This window comes from Pseudophryne corroboree, chromosome 4 (genome assembly GCF_028390025.1).
Source record: "Pseudophryne corroboree isolate aPseCor3 chromosome 4, aPseCor3.hap2, whole genome shotgun sequence".
Classification (NCBI taxonomy): domain Eukaryota; kingdom Metazoa; phylum Chordata; class Amphibia; order Anura; family Myobatrachidae; genus Pseudophryne; species Pseudophryne corroboree.
This window is the reverse complement of record NC_086447.1, coordinates 417842397-417859442: the sequence shown is the minus strand read 5'-3', so window position 1 is coordinate 417859442 and position 17046 is coordinate 417842397. Positions and strand designations below refer to the sequence as shown.

The window sequence follows — 17046 nt, the reverse complement described above, 5'->3', positions numbered from 1 at the left end:
TCACAACTATGAATTAATGAACAATATAGATAACAACCAGAGAGCAACACAATTTACAAATGTCAAATATATACCAAGATTTACATAAAAGAAATATTACTTTACTTGGTAATACTTGTAGCCAAGATCCATTCAAACTTACACCATGTTGCTTGATTCTGAGATGTAGAGATTACTAAAACACTATTTGCAATGGCATAGCCAGGGGAAGAGCATGTGGGATCAAATGCTTCCTCTAACATAAATCATTGGGTAATCTGAGTATTGTGTATACATACTGTAGCTAGGGTTGCCATAATGTCCCTTTAATTCGGGAAACCTATGATTTATACAGGTTCTGTGGCTGATTAAAACCAGGTGAAATGCAGGCTTGAATTTAGCTATCCACAGAACCTGTGTAAATCATAAGTGTCCCAGATTAAAGGGATTATGGCAAACCTATGCATAGACTTGATATACCAAGAGTCCCCTCCTCTCTATGAAATACTATTTATCAAAATTAAACTGCCTTAGTAACTCGCTCAGGTTGACTATGATACATACTGTAGGCTGTTTCTCTTTCTCCCTGGGTTGTCTCTTGGGTGTTGCCGATCATGCATTAGGAGTAGGAAGGAATTTAGGGGGACATGTACTAAGCAGTGGATAAATTGCCCAAGTCAACCAATCAGCATTTATATAACATTTACAATTTGCATACTATAAAAGTATACAGAGCAGCTGATTGGTTGCCATTGTCAACTTCTCTACTGGCTCACTTCTCCACTTTTATCACTGCTTAGTACATGTCCCCCATACATTCCATTGGTTACCCAACCTTTAAATATCTGTTATATGTCAGGATATTTCAGAATTTTCAAGATATACCATATGACAGTGCTGAGATTTCTCTACCATGGTATTTGTGATCATTATTTTGTGTGTGTGTGTGTGTGTGTGTGTGTGTGTGTGTGTGTGTGTGTGTGTGTGTGTGTGTGTGAGTGATACGTTTGCCACACCTATTATAAGAGGTTTTTACTTTCTCCCATGTAGAGTTTAATATGGATGTAGAACCTTTCTCCCATGTAGAGTTTAATGTGGATGTACATTCTTTTTACGACTGGAATGCTTCTAGTGTGAATAAATGTATATTGAATTTTAAAATCAGTATTAATTGGTAGCCCAAAGGGCAAGATTTCTGAGTGGTAAAGAATTTATCTATAAAACAATTTTAGTTACAGATTGCTCTACAATCTAGCAATAAATAACCCCCCTTTAATGTTATAATGTATTTCTCATTGTGGTACCCTTACTAACAGGAGGTCTATTGAGAGGTTCTGCTAATAAGAGTGTTTTATATATATATATATATATATATATATATATAGAAAAACACAGATTCCCAAGTGCGCTAGTGATGTAATGTAATTACACAATTCTTCCAGCGTTTATTTCATCAGAAAATGTGGACTGGAGGATATGTAGATCTGGGGACCTGTAACAGACACCCCTCACCAAAAAGTCACCCAAACAAGAGGCCAAAGGGCAATTAATAAAAGATTATTTTAATAACATATGATTTTTATACACAATATAAAATTGTATCAATAAAACACAGCCACAACCAACATGTTTGTAAGATGGATTCTAGATACTCCCTCACCTTTTTCAAGGTGCGAGCTCGAAGGGAGTATCTTCACAAACTAGGGTGCGATTTTCTGACTGACAAAACCAACGCGTTTCGTCTTATCGACTTCATCAGGGGTAACGCATATAGGAAAAAGGCTAATTCACTCTCGATGGATTTATATGGCAAAACGTAACCTCAAATGGGAATTAATACAGTCTCCTTTATCAGGATTTAATAGATGGAATTCCTATATTCAGGCTCCTAGCCAGAGTGGTAATTCTTTTTGGATATAGAAATCTTAAAACTAATTAAGCGTGGTTCCTTAAAGGCCGTCTAGGAAATACTCTTGATTATAGACTCTGTGACTTCCAGATACAGCCAAAATTTCCTCCAGGATTTGTTCCTTGAGATCTATTTGGGGAAGTCACATCTTTTATATTCCTGTGATTGTCAGACCAGCTATTTGAGTTTTGAATTTCATGTGAGTCAACATTTGAACCAATAATAACCTTGATTATAAGAACTGGAGACCATACTTTAGTTTGTAAAAATGCCGGCATACAGTTGTCAGCATTTCCAACGGACTATAATCAAGAGTATTTCCTAGACGGCCTTTAAGGAACCACGCTTAATTAGTTTTAAGATTTCTATATCCAAAAAGAATTACCACTCTGGCTAGGAGCCTGAATATAGGAATTCCATCTATTAAATCCTGATAAAGGAGACTGTATTAATTCCCATTTGAGGTTACGTTTTGCCATATAAATCCATCGAGAGTGAATTAGCCTTTTTCCTATATGCGTTACCCCTGATGAAGTCGATAAGACGAAACGCGTTGGGTTTGTCAGTCAGAAAATCGCACCCTAGTTTGTGAAGATACTCCCTTCGAGCTCGCACCTTGAAAAAGGTGAGGGAGTATCTAGAATCCATCTTACAAACATGTTGGTTGTGGCTGTGTTTTATTGATACAATTTTATATTGTGTATAAAAATCATATGTTATTAAAATAATCTTTTATTAATTGGCCTGTTGGCCTCTTGTTTGGGTGACTTTTTGGTGAGGGGTGTCTGTTACAGGTCCCCAGATCTACATATCCTCCAGTCCACATTTTCTGATGAAATAAACGCTGGAAGAATTGTGTAATTACATTACATCACTAGCGCACTTGGGAATCTGTGTTTTTCTTTGTATGTTCCTGAGGTCTCCCAACAAAGACCTCTCCCAGTGTGTCGCTCTTGAGTTGGCGCGAGATAAGGATACTTCTGTGTTTTGATATATATATATATATGTATATATAGTATGTGCAAATAAGCGGCACTCACCAGGCTTCTTATAAAAAATAAAACGGTCCTTTATTAGATCCTACGTTTCTGGGATACCCCCGTCATCAGGGACAGCATGAACATAAACACATAGTGCCAAAAGACATACATTTATACCCACCCCCAAACGCAATCAAGCAGTCTTACCTATCCCACCTGGAGGACGCCAGCCTTCTGCATCTCGGGTCTGCCCGCCGGTCACACATCCTCGCACGGCCGAACGGAGCCCATGACGTCATCAGGCGGCGCCCTCCGGCGCAGACGGCACACTCTGCGTGGTTGCTATGTAACATACAAACAATCCATGTTAAAAACCAAGTAACACAGCAAATGACACTTATAAATATACAATGTATCCGATTAATCATGTTAACAGTGCCAACAGCAATAACATATGCAATATCACAATCGCCACCACACAAGTCCCCACTATTGATGGATCACTGATACCTGAAACTTAACGAAATTAAAGAAAGCATTGTAGACCGAGGCTCTCATTTAACCCCCGAGGTGCTATTGTATCTAAAACGAAAATCCACCTGCATTCCTTTTGAAGCAAAATTTTTGCCCGGTTTCCCCCCCCGAATTTTGGTATGCGGTATAGAGGCTAGCCATAAGAATCCACTAAAGCCCCCCGGTCATCCCATTGCATCGGGGAGGGGCTCATTATATCAATCTATTTCTCTATATCTGGACTCAGTCTTAAATCCATGTATTAGACAAATTCCTTCTTATTTACAGGATATGACTTCATTGTTGAATAAATTGAGTGATGTGGTTGTAACTCCTGGTTCGGTGGTATTGTGCAGTGTAGACGTGGCTAGCCTCTATACCTGCATACCACATGGTGCAGGTGTGGAGGCAGTCAGGTCGCTCATAGTAGATAATCCTTCCTATGTAGGACCGCCTGTGGATTTTTATCTGAAATTGATATTCATGGTTTTGACCCGAAATTTCTTTATACATGATGGCAGGTTTTATTTACAGAAGGCTGGCTGTGCGATGGGGTCCTCAGTGGCCCCATCGTACGCGAACGCATTTATGTATGCTGTTGAACAACAACTATTTGGAGTAATGGCACACTACTTCCTAATATTCATCTATATGTCAGATATATAGATGACTTGCTTATTGTTTGGTCTGGCACTATAGTAGATCTCCGTAAGATATTGGATGAGCATAATCTGTCTGATAGCGTGGTGAAACTGTCATATGATATCAGTATGGAGTCAGTACATTACTTGGATGTTAAGATCTCAGTAGGTGAACACAGTTTGAGTACTGCATTATTTGTTAAGAGCACCGACAGAAACACTATCTTAAGGAATTGTTTGGTCTGGCACTATAGTAGATCTCCGTAAGATATTGGATGAGCATAATCTGTCTGATAGCGTGGTGAAACTGTCATATGATATCAGTATGGAGTCAGTACATTACTTGGATGTTAAGATCTCAGTAGGTGAACACAGTTTGAGTACTGCATTATTTGTTAAGAGCACCGACAGAAACACTATCTTAAGGAATGACAGTTTTCATCCCTTGCCTCTCCGTAATAGTTTGCCGTATTCACAGATGTTGAGGGCCAGGCGTATTACATCAGATCCCACCATGATTGATTCGGCTTTGGATCAAATGGTGAATACATTTTTAGAAAGAGGCTATGACAGAAAGTTATTATAAAGCACTAAAAACAGAGTGTTGAACATTCCACGGGCAGACACTCTTAAGTGTCAATCTCGCAGAGATCAAAATAGTGTCCCAGAAGTAGTTCCCTGGGTGAGTCAATACACGGACAAAAGTCCCACTCTCACCAAAAAGGCCAAAAAGTGGTGGCCTATGGTAAATAGTGATACAGACTTACCTTTATTGCAGCAAGCCAAACTTCTACCTAGCTACACTAGAGGTAGGAACTTAAAGGACCGTTTGGTCAAGCTTGACATTACAGGAATGGATAAGAAGAACACATCTCATTTCCTTAGTAGGAGAAATGGCTGTTATAGATGCTTAGGGTGTGTGACCTGCAGAGCCCTGTTAGCTGGCAACACATTTTGTCAACCCCATACAGGGAAGAGATTTAAGATAAAGCACCCTGTCACATGTAGCACTACATTTGTCATTTATATGCTGACCTGCCCCTGTGGGTTGGCATATATTGGCAAAACACAGCGCCAATTCAAGGAGCGTATGGCGCAGCACAGGACAGCCATTAGATACGCCTTGGAATCAGGCAGCAGTGATCAGCCTGTTGCCAGACATTGCGTTGAAGCCAGACATAGCATAGCTAGCATGAGAGCAACCATCATAGACCACGTTCCTTTAAAAATTCGGGGGGGGGGGGGGACCGGGCAAAAAGTTTGCTTCAAAAGGAATGCAGGTGGATTTTCGTTTTAGATACAATAGCACCTCGGGGGTTAAATGAGAGCCTCGGTCTACAATGCTTTCTTTAATTTCGTTAAGTTTCAGGTATCAGTGATCGATCAATAGTGGGGACTTGTGTGGTGGCGATTGTGATATTGCATATGTTATTGCTGTTGGCACTGTTAACATGATTAATCGGATACATTGTATATTTATAAGTGTCATTTGCTGTGTTACTTGGTTTTTAACATGGATTGTTTGTATGTTGCATAGCAACCACGCAGAGTGTGCCGTCTGAGCCGGAGGGCGCCACCTGATGACGTCATGGGCTCCGTTCGGCCGTGCGAGGATGTGTGACCGGCGGGAAGACCCGCGATGCAGAAGGCTGGCGTCCTCCAGGTGGGATAGGTAAGACTGCTTGATTGCGTTTGGGGGTGGGTATAAATGTATGTCTTTTGGCACTATGTGTTTATGTTCATGCTGTCCCTGATGACGGGGGTATCCCCGAAACGTAGGATCTAATAAAGGACCGTTTTATTTTTTATAAGAAGCCTGGTGAGTGCCGCTTATTTGCACATACTACAATAGCTCTATGGAGCTTAAGATGGCACCGCAGCAAGAATAATTCCTATCCGGGAGGGAGTGCCGGACAATTGGATATACTATATATATATATATGTATATATATATATATATATATATATATACATACATACATACATGTTGTGTATAGTTATATACATATTATTACCTTCTTTCATGAAGGCTATACATCTTGCTGTTAGGTATTCTGTTGCCTGGTTAGTTGCTACTAAGTATTGAAGAACATAGATGTTTGGTGCAAAGTAAATCATATTTTGTTCTCCACAACCACAAGGCATCTGTATCAGAGACTCCAAGCCATCGATTGAGGTTGCAAGAAGGTTTCCTTATTAAAGAAAATAAACATCAAGTTATTAGCTCTGTAGAATAATGCATACATAAATAGCATAAGCAATACACATATAGAATAAGCTGTAAAGCTTTTATCCAACAATAAATAAGTGTGTAAGTGCCGGTAGCAGATGCGCCATCAATAGTGTCTCTTCTTCTGTTGCCAAAATAAGTGACTTTAAGACTGAATGCTACATAATAGGTATCATTTTTAAAGCTGGCTTGCGGCACCCAAAATTCTAAAAAGAGTCAAAATGTATCAAATTAAACTGCTTTACCTGGATCACATACTTATGAACCTGCTTATTTATGGTAAAACAGTAATGGACATGATCAAACCTTCTTGAAATTAGCTTGATTTTTTTTTTTTTATTCGGCAAATTGAGAAAAATGTTACAGAATTTTCATAATGATTGATCAAACTGGTTAAAAAAAAATCACGTCTAATTTGAGCATATGCACTTACAACTAAAATATGTTTGTAACAATTAGGTATCACAAACATCTTTTCCAAAGCTTAGATTTTTTAAGGTGTCCCTGGCCTTAACAATAGAACCAGGTGCTACTCGGTGCAGTTATTTTTCCCTAGAGCTTCAGGATTCCTCCTACAGCTATGTGGGTGTGAGCCAGAGGGCTGAGACAAATGAGATTAGTCAGATTGTGACTTGGGAATTGTTCCATTCACATTAGGGATAGCCATCGGTACCTTTCCCATCGATGGCTGCCATCAATGGGTGGCTTGACCAGAACCATCAATGGTTAGTAAGTATGTTACCATCTATCATCGATGCATGTGCAGAAGTGGTTTTACTGGAGGAAGAGTCAGCAGGCAAACCTTTTCTCTACGCATGGCTTCCCGGTGGCTGGCTGCTGCTGTGCTGTGTGACCCTGCCTGATATCTACAGTGCACAATGCACATACATACTGTACATTGTGAATTCAGTCACTGAGCAGCTGAGGGAGGAGATAGAGTAATTGACTTTGAAATCTATTTATTACCATGATACTCAATAATGTGGTTACACTGTAAGTAAAATGCTATTACTGTCAAAGTGTTAAAATGTATTTCTTTTATCATCATTAAGTTACTTTACTGAATTGATAGATTCATTGTTTTTTTTAATTCCTTATAAACCTAATACAGTACAGCACACATCACATCAATAAACTATGGAAGGTACTGTATCATTTTTCTAAATTAATAAAATAGTTTACATTAATAATGGATGTAAAATACTCTCACAACTGATTTACAAAAATATTTGATAAATATTAATGCCTAGTTTTAACAAGTGTATTTCTAAACTGACTTTCATGTCAGACATATCTATGGTTATTGTTTGTAAAATTATTTATATAGAAAGATTTAAACACAAGGTGGCCAGCATTGCTCCAGCATTCTGTACACAGAACATAAGTGGAGATGTACTAAGCAGTGATAAAAGTGGAAAATGAGCCAGTGGAGAAGTTGCCCATGGCAACCAATCAGCATTGACGTAACATTTATAATTTGCATACCATAAACGTATATAGAGCTGCTGTTGGTTGCCATGGGCAACTTCTCAGCTGGCTCACTTCTCCACTTTTATCACTGCTTAGTACATGTCCCCCTTAATGCTTATACGTTCAGCAACACTGAAAGGAGGGGGTTACTGATTAGCTGGGCCTGAGCTTGTTGGAGAGGGTCAGTTGCCTTTGCAGTGCACAGTGGGCATGGTGGCCTGTGTCAGCAGCTGAGAGGAACTATTCCAACTGTCACACAAAGCTCTCAATGAACAGAATCTTTCTGTTTAATTTTTGTTGGTGCATGGCCACGGCTCCCGAGTTTGGCCACACACCCAGTACCCGGTGTAGCTGTATGCTGGCTGTGCAGAGTGCAGAGGAGGTGGAGTTGCTTGGCCAGGCTTGTTAATTCCTATGGACAGTGTCTGTAAGTAACATCTCATTACCAGCTTAGGGGTACATTTACTAAGCAGTGATAAGAGCGGAGAAGTGAGCCAGTGGAGAAGTTGGCCCATCAACCAATCAGCACTGAAGTAACATCTATAATTTGCATACTATAAAATGATACAGAGCTGCTGATTGGTTGATGGGGAAATATCTCCACTGGCTCACTTCTCCGCTCTTATCACTGCTTAGTAAATGTACCCCTTAGTCCTGTAAGGGACAGGTTACACTCAATGTGTTTTTTGTTGTTGTTTTTTTTGCCATGTTCTACAAGTAATGAAAAAGTGCCATCCCTTAATAATTTGTAAGTAAAAAAGGGAAAACGAGGCATGTGGGCAAGTATATTTTGTTTCTCCAATAAAGGACATTGCTATGCAGTGTGTGTACTATGTTTATTTGGGATACGGTCATTAGGTCGACACAACTTAGGTCGACCACTGAAGGCTGACATGGGCATTAGGTCGACATGTGCATTAAGTCGACTTGTACTAGGACAACAGGTCAAAAGGTCGACATGAGTTTTTCACCTTTTTTTCAATTTTTTGGACTTTTTCGTACTTGGACTACAATTGAGAATGGTATCCTCTGCCGAGTGCAACGGTAGCAGAGCGAAGCACCATTCACTAAGCATGGCAAGCGAAGAAAGCCATGCGAGGGGACGCGGTGCACTAATTGGGGTTCCCCGTCACTCTACGAAGAAAACAACACCAAAAAAAGTCCAAAAACTCATCTCGACCTTTTCACCTGTTGACCTAGTACATGTCGACATATTGCCCATGTTGATCTAGTACATGTCGACCTAATGCCCATGTCGACCTTCAGTGGTCGACCTAATGACTGTTGACCTAAGCTGTATCGACCCAGCGACCCATACCCATTTATTTTGATATTTCTTTTACAGGTGAACTACAATGCCAGTGCTATCATGTACTGGCAGACTTGTTGAGACTAGCAGTCCACCTGTCAAGAATGATTAATATTACTGCTCTTTACCCCTGTGTCCAACCTACTGTACCAGGAGTACAGAGAAGAGCTCTAAGCTGAACCCCTTGTTGTCATTAGGGAGTGGGAATCACATTTTTGGGGGTCCCCACTTACCTAGGTTAGCAGCCTTGACCACTCTAGGTTGCCATTATGGCAAGGGAACTCAGCACAGTGTGTCACCCTGCCATAGTGTCATCAGCCTGGCTAGGTCAGCCAAGTGTTGGTTAGTGAAGAATAGTAGGGACACCACACCCCCCCTCCTACCCCCACATTTTTATAAATTAGACAAGCCTGCACAGATCATATTGATCTTTTAAACCATGTCTGTTTTACAGTGGATTGTTGCCATTTAATACCAGTTTTGCTGATGGGGATAGACTGTGGGTTCTGTTTAGAAGGTATTTTTCTGAACACCTTTTACCTAACACTTTTTAATACATAGCTTTTTGCTTCTTTCTTATTAACACTCACTAACACCTTAGCTTTTCACTGGTGTGCTGCCCTGGGGTGACTGGCTCTCGCCATTTTGTTGGGCTCCGATGGCCTGGATTCAAACTTATTGTTAGGGACCCACTAGAGACGAGGTCACCTAGACACTGGTTGGTGGGCTAGTATTTTTTGGCCAAAAAGTATACCAAGAACCTCAAATTTGCTTTATGTTATATTGCAGAGTTTATTATAATTGTTCTAACTAGCAGTACTTGGTAATGTGGAGTGTGCATTGGCACCATATTCTCTTTCTTTGTGGAATTACAAGTCCAAGCATGGTAGCCCTCTTACTATACGTGTAATATGGTGTGCAGTTCAGTACTGCCGTCCCCCATACAAACCGACCATTAGTAAATGGTGTACAGTATTTTAACTTAAAAAATCTGCAATCAATCTTCAGTGAATCCCTCGGTTTCAAAACCCTTGAAAAAGCAATACTGCTTTTATATTGTACAAAGCTGCTTTTATATTGTGCAAAAGATATATTGTGCTTCATAAATTACCTCTGCTGTTTGGACTGGTGGATACCTACATTGGGGTTAGGCTAGGGATGTCACAACAGCTCAAATGTCTGCAGTCATTGCTTTTTGAGTTGTATTAAATCTCGTGACATTGGGGGTCATTCCGAGTTGATCGCTAGCTGCCGTTGTTTGCAGCGCAGCGATCAGTGTAAAAAATGGCTAATCTGCGCATGCATATGCACTAGAGATGAGCGGGTTCGGTTCCTCGGAATCCGAACCCGCCCGAACTTCAGTTTTTTTTACACGGGTCCGAGCGACTCGGATCTTCTCGCCTTGCTCGGTTAACCCGAGCGCGCCCGAACGTCATCATCACGCTGTCGGATTCTCGCGAGGCTCGGATTCTATCGCGAGACTCGGATTCTATATAAGGAGCCGCGCGTCGCCGCCATTTTCACACGTGCATTGAGATTCATAGGGAGAGGACGTGGCTGGCATCCTCTCCGTTTATAGAGATTCGAGAAGAGAGTGAGACAGAGAGAGACACAGTAGTAATTTTGGGGAGCATTAGGAGGAGTACTACTACTACTAGTACTTGCTGAAGTGATAGAGATAGTGTGACTGTATTATCTGACTTGTGGGGGAGACACTGACAGTGGGGAGCAGTTAGAGTCTGAGAGCAGGACTCAGGACTCAGGAGTACATATAACGTACAGTGCACACTTTTGCTGCCAGAGTGCCACACTGCCATTGTTTGTGACCACACTGACCACCAGTATAATATATATTGTGATTGTCTGCTTAGGACTCAGGAGTACTACTTGCAAGTTGCTGATAGTGTGACCAGTGACCTGACCACCAGTTTAATAATCACCACCAGTTTATGAGTTTAATATATATATATATATATATATATATATATATATAATTGTATATAATATATATATAATATTGTATACCACCTAGCACCTACCCGTGTTTTTTTTTTCTTTTTCTTTCTTCTTTATACATACTACTATAGTAGCTTACTGTAGCAGTCTGCGGTGCTGCTGAGCTGACAGTGTCCAGCAGGTCCGTCATCAGTCATTACATAATAAATATATATACCTGTCCGGCTGCAGTACTAGTGATATTATATAATTATATATATATATATATATATATATATATATATTGATTTCATCTCATTATCATCCAGTCTATATTATCAGCAGACACAGTACGTTAGTCCACGGCTGTAGCTACCTCTGTGTCGGCACTCGGCAGTCCATCCATAATTGTATACCACCTACCCGTGGTTTTTTTCTTTTCTTTCTTCTTTATACATACTACTATAGTAGCTTACTGTAGCAGTCTGCGGTGCTGCTGAGCTGACAGTGTCCAGCAGGTCCGTCATCAGTCATTACATAATAAATATATATACCTGTCCGGCTGCAGTACTAGTGATATTATATATACATATATATTGATTTCATCTCATTATCATCCAGTCTATATTAGCAGCAGACACAGTACGTTAGTCCACGGCTGTAGCTACCTCTGTGTCGGCACTCGGCAGTCCATCCATAATTGTATACCACCTACCCGTGGTTTTTTTCTTTTTCTTTCTTCTTTATACATACTACTATAGTAGCTTACTGTAGCAGTCTGCGGTGCTGCTGAGCTGACAGTGTCCAGCAGGTCCGTCATCAGTCATTACATAATAAATATATATACCTGTCCGGCTGCAGTACTAGTGATATTATATATACATATATATTGATTTCATCTCATTATCATCCAGTCTATATTATCAGCAGACACAGTACGTTAGTCCACGGCTGTAGCTACCTCTGTGTCGGCACTCGGCAGTCCATCCATAATTGTATACCACCTACCCGTGTTTTTTTTTTTTCTTTCTTCTTTATACATACTACTATAGTAGCTTACTGTAGCAGTCTGCGGTGCTGCTGAGCTGACAGTGTCCAGCAGGTCCGTCATCAGTCATTACATAATAAATATATATACCTGTCCGGCTGCAGTACTAGTGATATTATATATACATATATATTGATTTCATCTCATTATCATCCAGTCTATATTATCAGCAGACACAGTACGTTAGTCCACGGCTGTAGCTACCTCTGTGTCGGCACTCGGCAGTCCATCCATAATTGTATACCACCTACCCGTGGTTTTTTTTTTTTTTTCTTCTTTATACATACTACTATAGTAGCTTACTGTAGCAGTCTGCGGTGCTGCTGAGCTGACAGTGTCCAGCAGGTCCGTCATCAGTCATTACATAATAAATATATCTACCTGTCCGGCTGCAGTACTAGTGATATTATATATACATATATATTGATTTCATCTCATTATCATCCAGTCTATATTATCAGCAGACACAGTACGGTAGTCCACGGCTGTAGCTACCTCTGTGTCGGCACTCGGCAGTCCATCCATAATTGTATACCACCTACCCGTGGTTTTTTTTTTTCTTTCTTCTTTATACATACTACTATAGTAGCTTACTGTAGCAGTCTGCGGTGCTGCTGAGCTGACAGTGTCCAGCAGGTCCGTCATCAGTCATTACATAATAAATATATATACCTGTCCGGCTGCAGTACTAGTGATATTATATATATATATATATTGATTTCATCTCATTATCATCCAGTCTATATTAGCAGCAGACACAGTACGGTAGTCCACGGCTGTAGCTACCTCTGTGTCGGCAGTCGCTCGTCCATCCATAATTGTATACCACCTACCCGTGGTTTTTTTTTTTCTTTCTTCTTTATACATACTACTATAGTAGCTTACTGTAGCAGTCTGCGGTGCTGCTGAGCTGACAGTGTCCAGCAGGTCTGTCATCAGTCATTACATAATAAATATATCTACCTGTCCTGCTGCAGTACTAGTGTGATATTATATATATATATATATTGATTTCATCTCATTATCATCCAGTCTATATTAGCAGCAGACACAGTACGGTAGTCCACGGCTGTAGCTACCTCTGTGTCGGCAGTCGCTCGTCCATCCATAATTGTATACCACCTACCCGTGGTTTTTTTTTTCTTTCTTCTTTATACATACTACTATAGTAGCTTACTGTAGCAGTCTGCGGTGCTGCTGAGCTGACAGTGTCCAGCAGATCCGTCATCAGTCATTACATAATAAATATATCTACCTGTCCGGCTGCAGTACTAGTGTGATATTATATATATATATATATATTGATTTCATCTCATTATCATCCAGTCTATATTAGCAGCAGACACAGTACGGTAGTCCACGGCTGTAGCTACCTCTGTGTCGGCAGTCGCTCGTCCATCCATAATTGTATACCACCTACCCGTGGTTTTTTTTCTTTCTTTCTTCTTTATACATACTACTATAGTAGCTTACTGTAGCAGTCTGCGGTGCTGCTGAGTTGACAGTGTCCAGCAGGTCCGTCATCAGTCATTACATAATAAATATATCTACCTGTCCGGCTGCAGTACTAGTGTGATATTATATATATATATATTGATTTCATCTAATTATCATCCAGTCTATATTAGCAGCAGACACAGTACGGTAGTCCACGGCTGTAGCTACCTCTGTGTCGGCAGTCGCTCGTCCATCCATAATTGTATACCACCTACCCGTGGTTTTTTTTTTTCTTTCTTCTTTATACATACTACTATAGTAGCTTACTGTAGCAGTCTGCGGTGCTGCTGAGCTGACAGTGTCCAGCAGGTCCGTCATCAGTCATTACATAATAAATATATCTACCTGTCCGGCTGCAGTACTAGTGTGATATTATATATATATATATTGATTTCATCTCATTATCATCCAGTCTATATTAGCAGCAGACACAGTACGGTAGTCCACGGCTGTAGCTACCTCTGTGTCGGCAGTCGCTCGTCCATCCATAAGTATACTAGTATCCATCCATCTCCATTGTTTACCTGAGGTGCCTTTTAGTTGTGCCTATTAAAATATGGAGAACAAAAATGTTGAGGTTCCAAAATTAGGGAAAGATCAAGATCCACTTCCACCTCGTGCTGAAGCTGCTGCCACTAGTCATGGCCGAGACGATGAAATGCCAGCAACGTCGTCTGCCAAGGCCGATGCCCAATGTCATAGTACAGAGCATGTAAAATCCAAAACACCAAATATCAGTAAAAAAAGGACTCCAAAATCTAAAATAAAATTGTCGGAGGAGAAGCGTAAACTTGCCAATATGCCATTTACCACACGGAGTGGCAAGGAACGGCTGAGGCCCTGGCCTATGTTCATTGCTAGTGGTTCAGCTTCACATGAGGATGGAAGCACTCAGCCTCTCGCTAGAAAAATGAAAAGACTCAAGCTGGCAAAAGCACCGCAAAGAACTGTGCGTTCTTCGAAATCCCAAATCCACAAGGAGAGTCCAATTGTGTCGGTTGCGATGCCTGACCTTCCCAACACTGGACGCGAAGAGCATGCGCCTTCCACCATTTGCACGCCCCCTGCAAGTGCTGGAAGGAGCACCCGCAGTCCAGTTCCTGATAGTCAGATTGAAGATGTCACTGTTGAAGTACACCAGGATGAGGAGGATATGGGTGTTGCTGGCGCTGGGGAGGAAATTGACAAGGAGGATTCTGATGGTGAGGTGGTTTGTTTAAGTCAGGCACCCGGGGAGACACCTGTTGTCCGTGGGAGGAATATGGCCGTTGACATGCCTGGTGAAAATACCAAAAAAATCAGCTCTTCGGTGTGGAAGTATTTCAACAGAAATGCGGACAACATTTGTCAAGCCGTGTGTTGCCTTTGTCAAGCTGTAATAAGTAGGGGTAAGGACGTTAACCACCTCGGAACATCCTCCCTTATACGTCACCTGCAGCGCATTCATAATAAGTCAGTGACAAGTTCAAAAACTTTGGGCGACAGCGGAAGCAGTCCACTGACCAGTAAATCCCTTCCTCTTGTAACCAAGCTCACGCAAACCACCCCACCAACTCCCTCAGTGTCAATTTCCTCCTTCCCCAGGAATGCCAATAGTCCTGCAGGCCATGTCACTGGCAATTCTGACGATTCCTCTCCTGCCTGGGATTCCTCCGATGCATCCTTGCGTGTAACGCCTACTGCTGCTGGCGCTGCTGTTGTTGCTGCTGGGAGTCGATGGTCATCCCAGAGGGGAAATCGTAAGACCACTTTCACTACTTCCACCAAGCAATTGACTGTCCAACAGTCCTTTGCGAGGAAGATGAAATATCACAGCAGTCATCCTGCTGCAAAGCGGATAACTGAGGCCTTGGCATCCTGGGTGGTGAGAAACGTGGTTCCGGTATCCATCATTACTGCAGAGCCAACTAGAGACTTGTTGGAGGTACTGTGTCCCCGGTACCAAATACCATCTAGGTTCCATTTCTCTAGGCAGGCGATACCGAAAATGTACACAGACCTCAGAAAAAGAGTCACCAGTGTCCTAAAAAATGCAGCTGTACCCAATGTCCACTTAACCACGGACATGTGGACAAGTGGAGCAGGGCAGGGTCAGGACTATATGACTGTGACAGCCCACTGGGTAGATGTATGGACTCCCGTCGCAAGAACAGCAGCGGCGGCACCAGTAGCAGCATCTCGCAAACGCCAACTCTTTCCTAGGCAGGCTACGCTTTGTATCACCGGTTTCCAGAATACGCACACAGCTGAAAACCTCTTACGGCAACTGAGGAAGATCATCGCGGAATGGCTTACCCCAATTGGACTCTCCTGTGGATTTGTGGCATCGGACAACGCCAGCAATATTGTGTGTGCATTAAATATGGGCAAATTCCAGCACGTCCCATGTTTTGCACATACCTTGAATTTGGTGGTGCAGAATTTTTTAAAAAACGACAGGGGCGTGCAAGAGATGCTGTCGGTGGCCAGAAGAATTGCGGGACACTTTCGGCGTACAGGCACCACGTACAGAAGACTGGAGCAACACCAAAAACGCCTGAACCTGCCCTGCCATCATCTGAAGCAAGAAGTGGTAACGAGGTGGAATTCAACCCTATATATGCTTCAGAGGTTGGAGGAGCAGCAAAAGGCCATTCAAGCCTATACAATTCAGCACGATATAGGAGGTGGAATGCACCTGACTCAAGCGCAGTGGAGAATGATTTCAACGTTGTGCAAGGTTCTGCTGCCCTTTGAACTTGCCACACGTGAAGTCAGTTCAGACACTGCCAGCCTGAGTCAGGTCATTCCCCTCATCAGGCTTTTGCAGAAGAAGCTGGAGACATTGAAGGAGGAGCTAACACGGAGCGATTCCGCTAGGCATGTGGGACTTGTGGATGGAGCCCTTAATTCGCTTAACAAGGATTCACGGGTGGTCAATCTGTTGAAATCAGAGCACTACATTTTGGCCACCGTGCTCGATCCTAGATTTAAAACCTACCTTGGATCTCTCTTTCCGGCAGACACAAGTCTGCTGGGGTTCAAAGACCTGCTGGTGAGAAAATTGTCAAGTCAAGCGGAACGCGACCTGTCAACATCTCCTCCTTCACATTCTCCCGCAACTGGGGGTGCGAGGAAAAGGCTCAGAATTCCGAGCCCACCCGCTGGCGGTGACGCAGGGCAGTCTGGAGCGACTGCTGATGCTGACATCTGGTCCGGACTGAAGGACCTGTCAACGATTACGGACATGTCGTCTACTGTCACTGCATATGATTCTCTCCCCATTGAAAGAATGGTGGAGGATTATATGAGTGACCGCATCCAAGTAGGCACGTCACACAGTCCGTACTTATACTGGCAGGAAAAAGAGGCAATTTGGAGGCCCTTGCACAAACTGGCTTTATTCTACCTAAGTTGCCCTCCCACAAGTGTGTACTCCGAAAGAGTGTTTAGTGCCGCCGCTCACCTTGTCAGCAATCGGCGTACGAGGTTACTTCCAGAAAATGTGGAGAAGATGATGTTCATTAAAATGAATTATAATCAATTCCTCCGTGGA

The 17046-nt window shown here is 42.0% G+C and overlaps 1 protein-coding gene across 1 annotated transcript in view; it reads right to left on the bottom strand.

Annotated features, from left to right (window-relative positions):
* LOC134910921 (CD109 antigen-like) overlaps window positions 1–17046 on the bottom strand; it is a 195467-nt gene that overhangs the window by 71383 nt on the left and 107038 nt on the right. The window contains exon 23 of the mRNA XM_063919309.1: window positions 6038–6214. Coding sequence (XP_063775379.1) covers window positions 6038–6214 — 177 coding nt within the window. The remainder of the gene's footprint in view (window positions 1–6037; window positions 6215–17046) is intronic.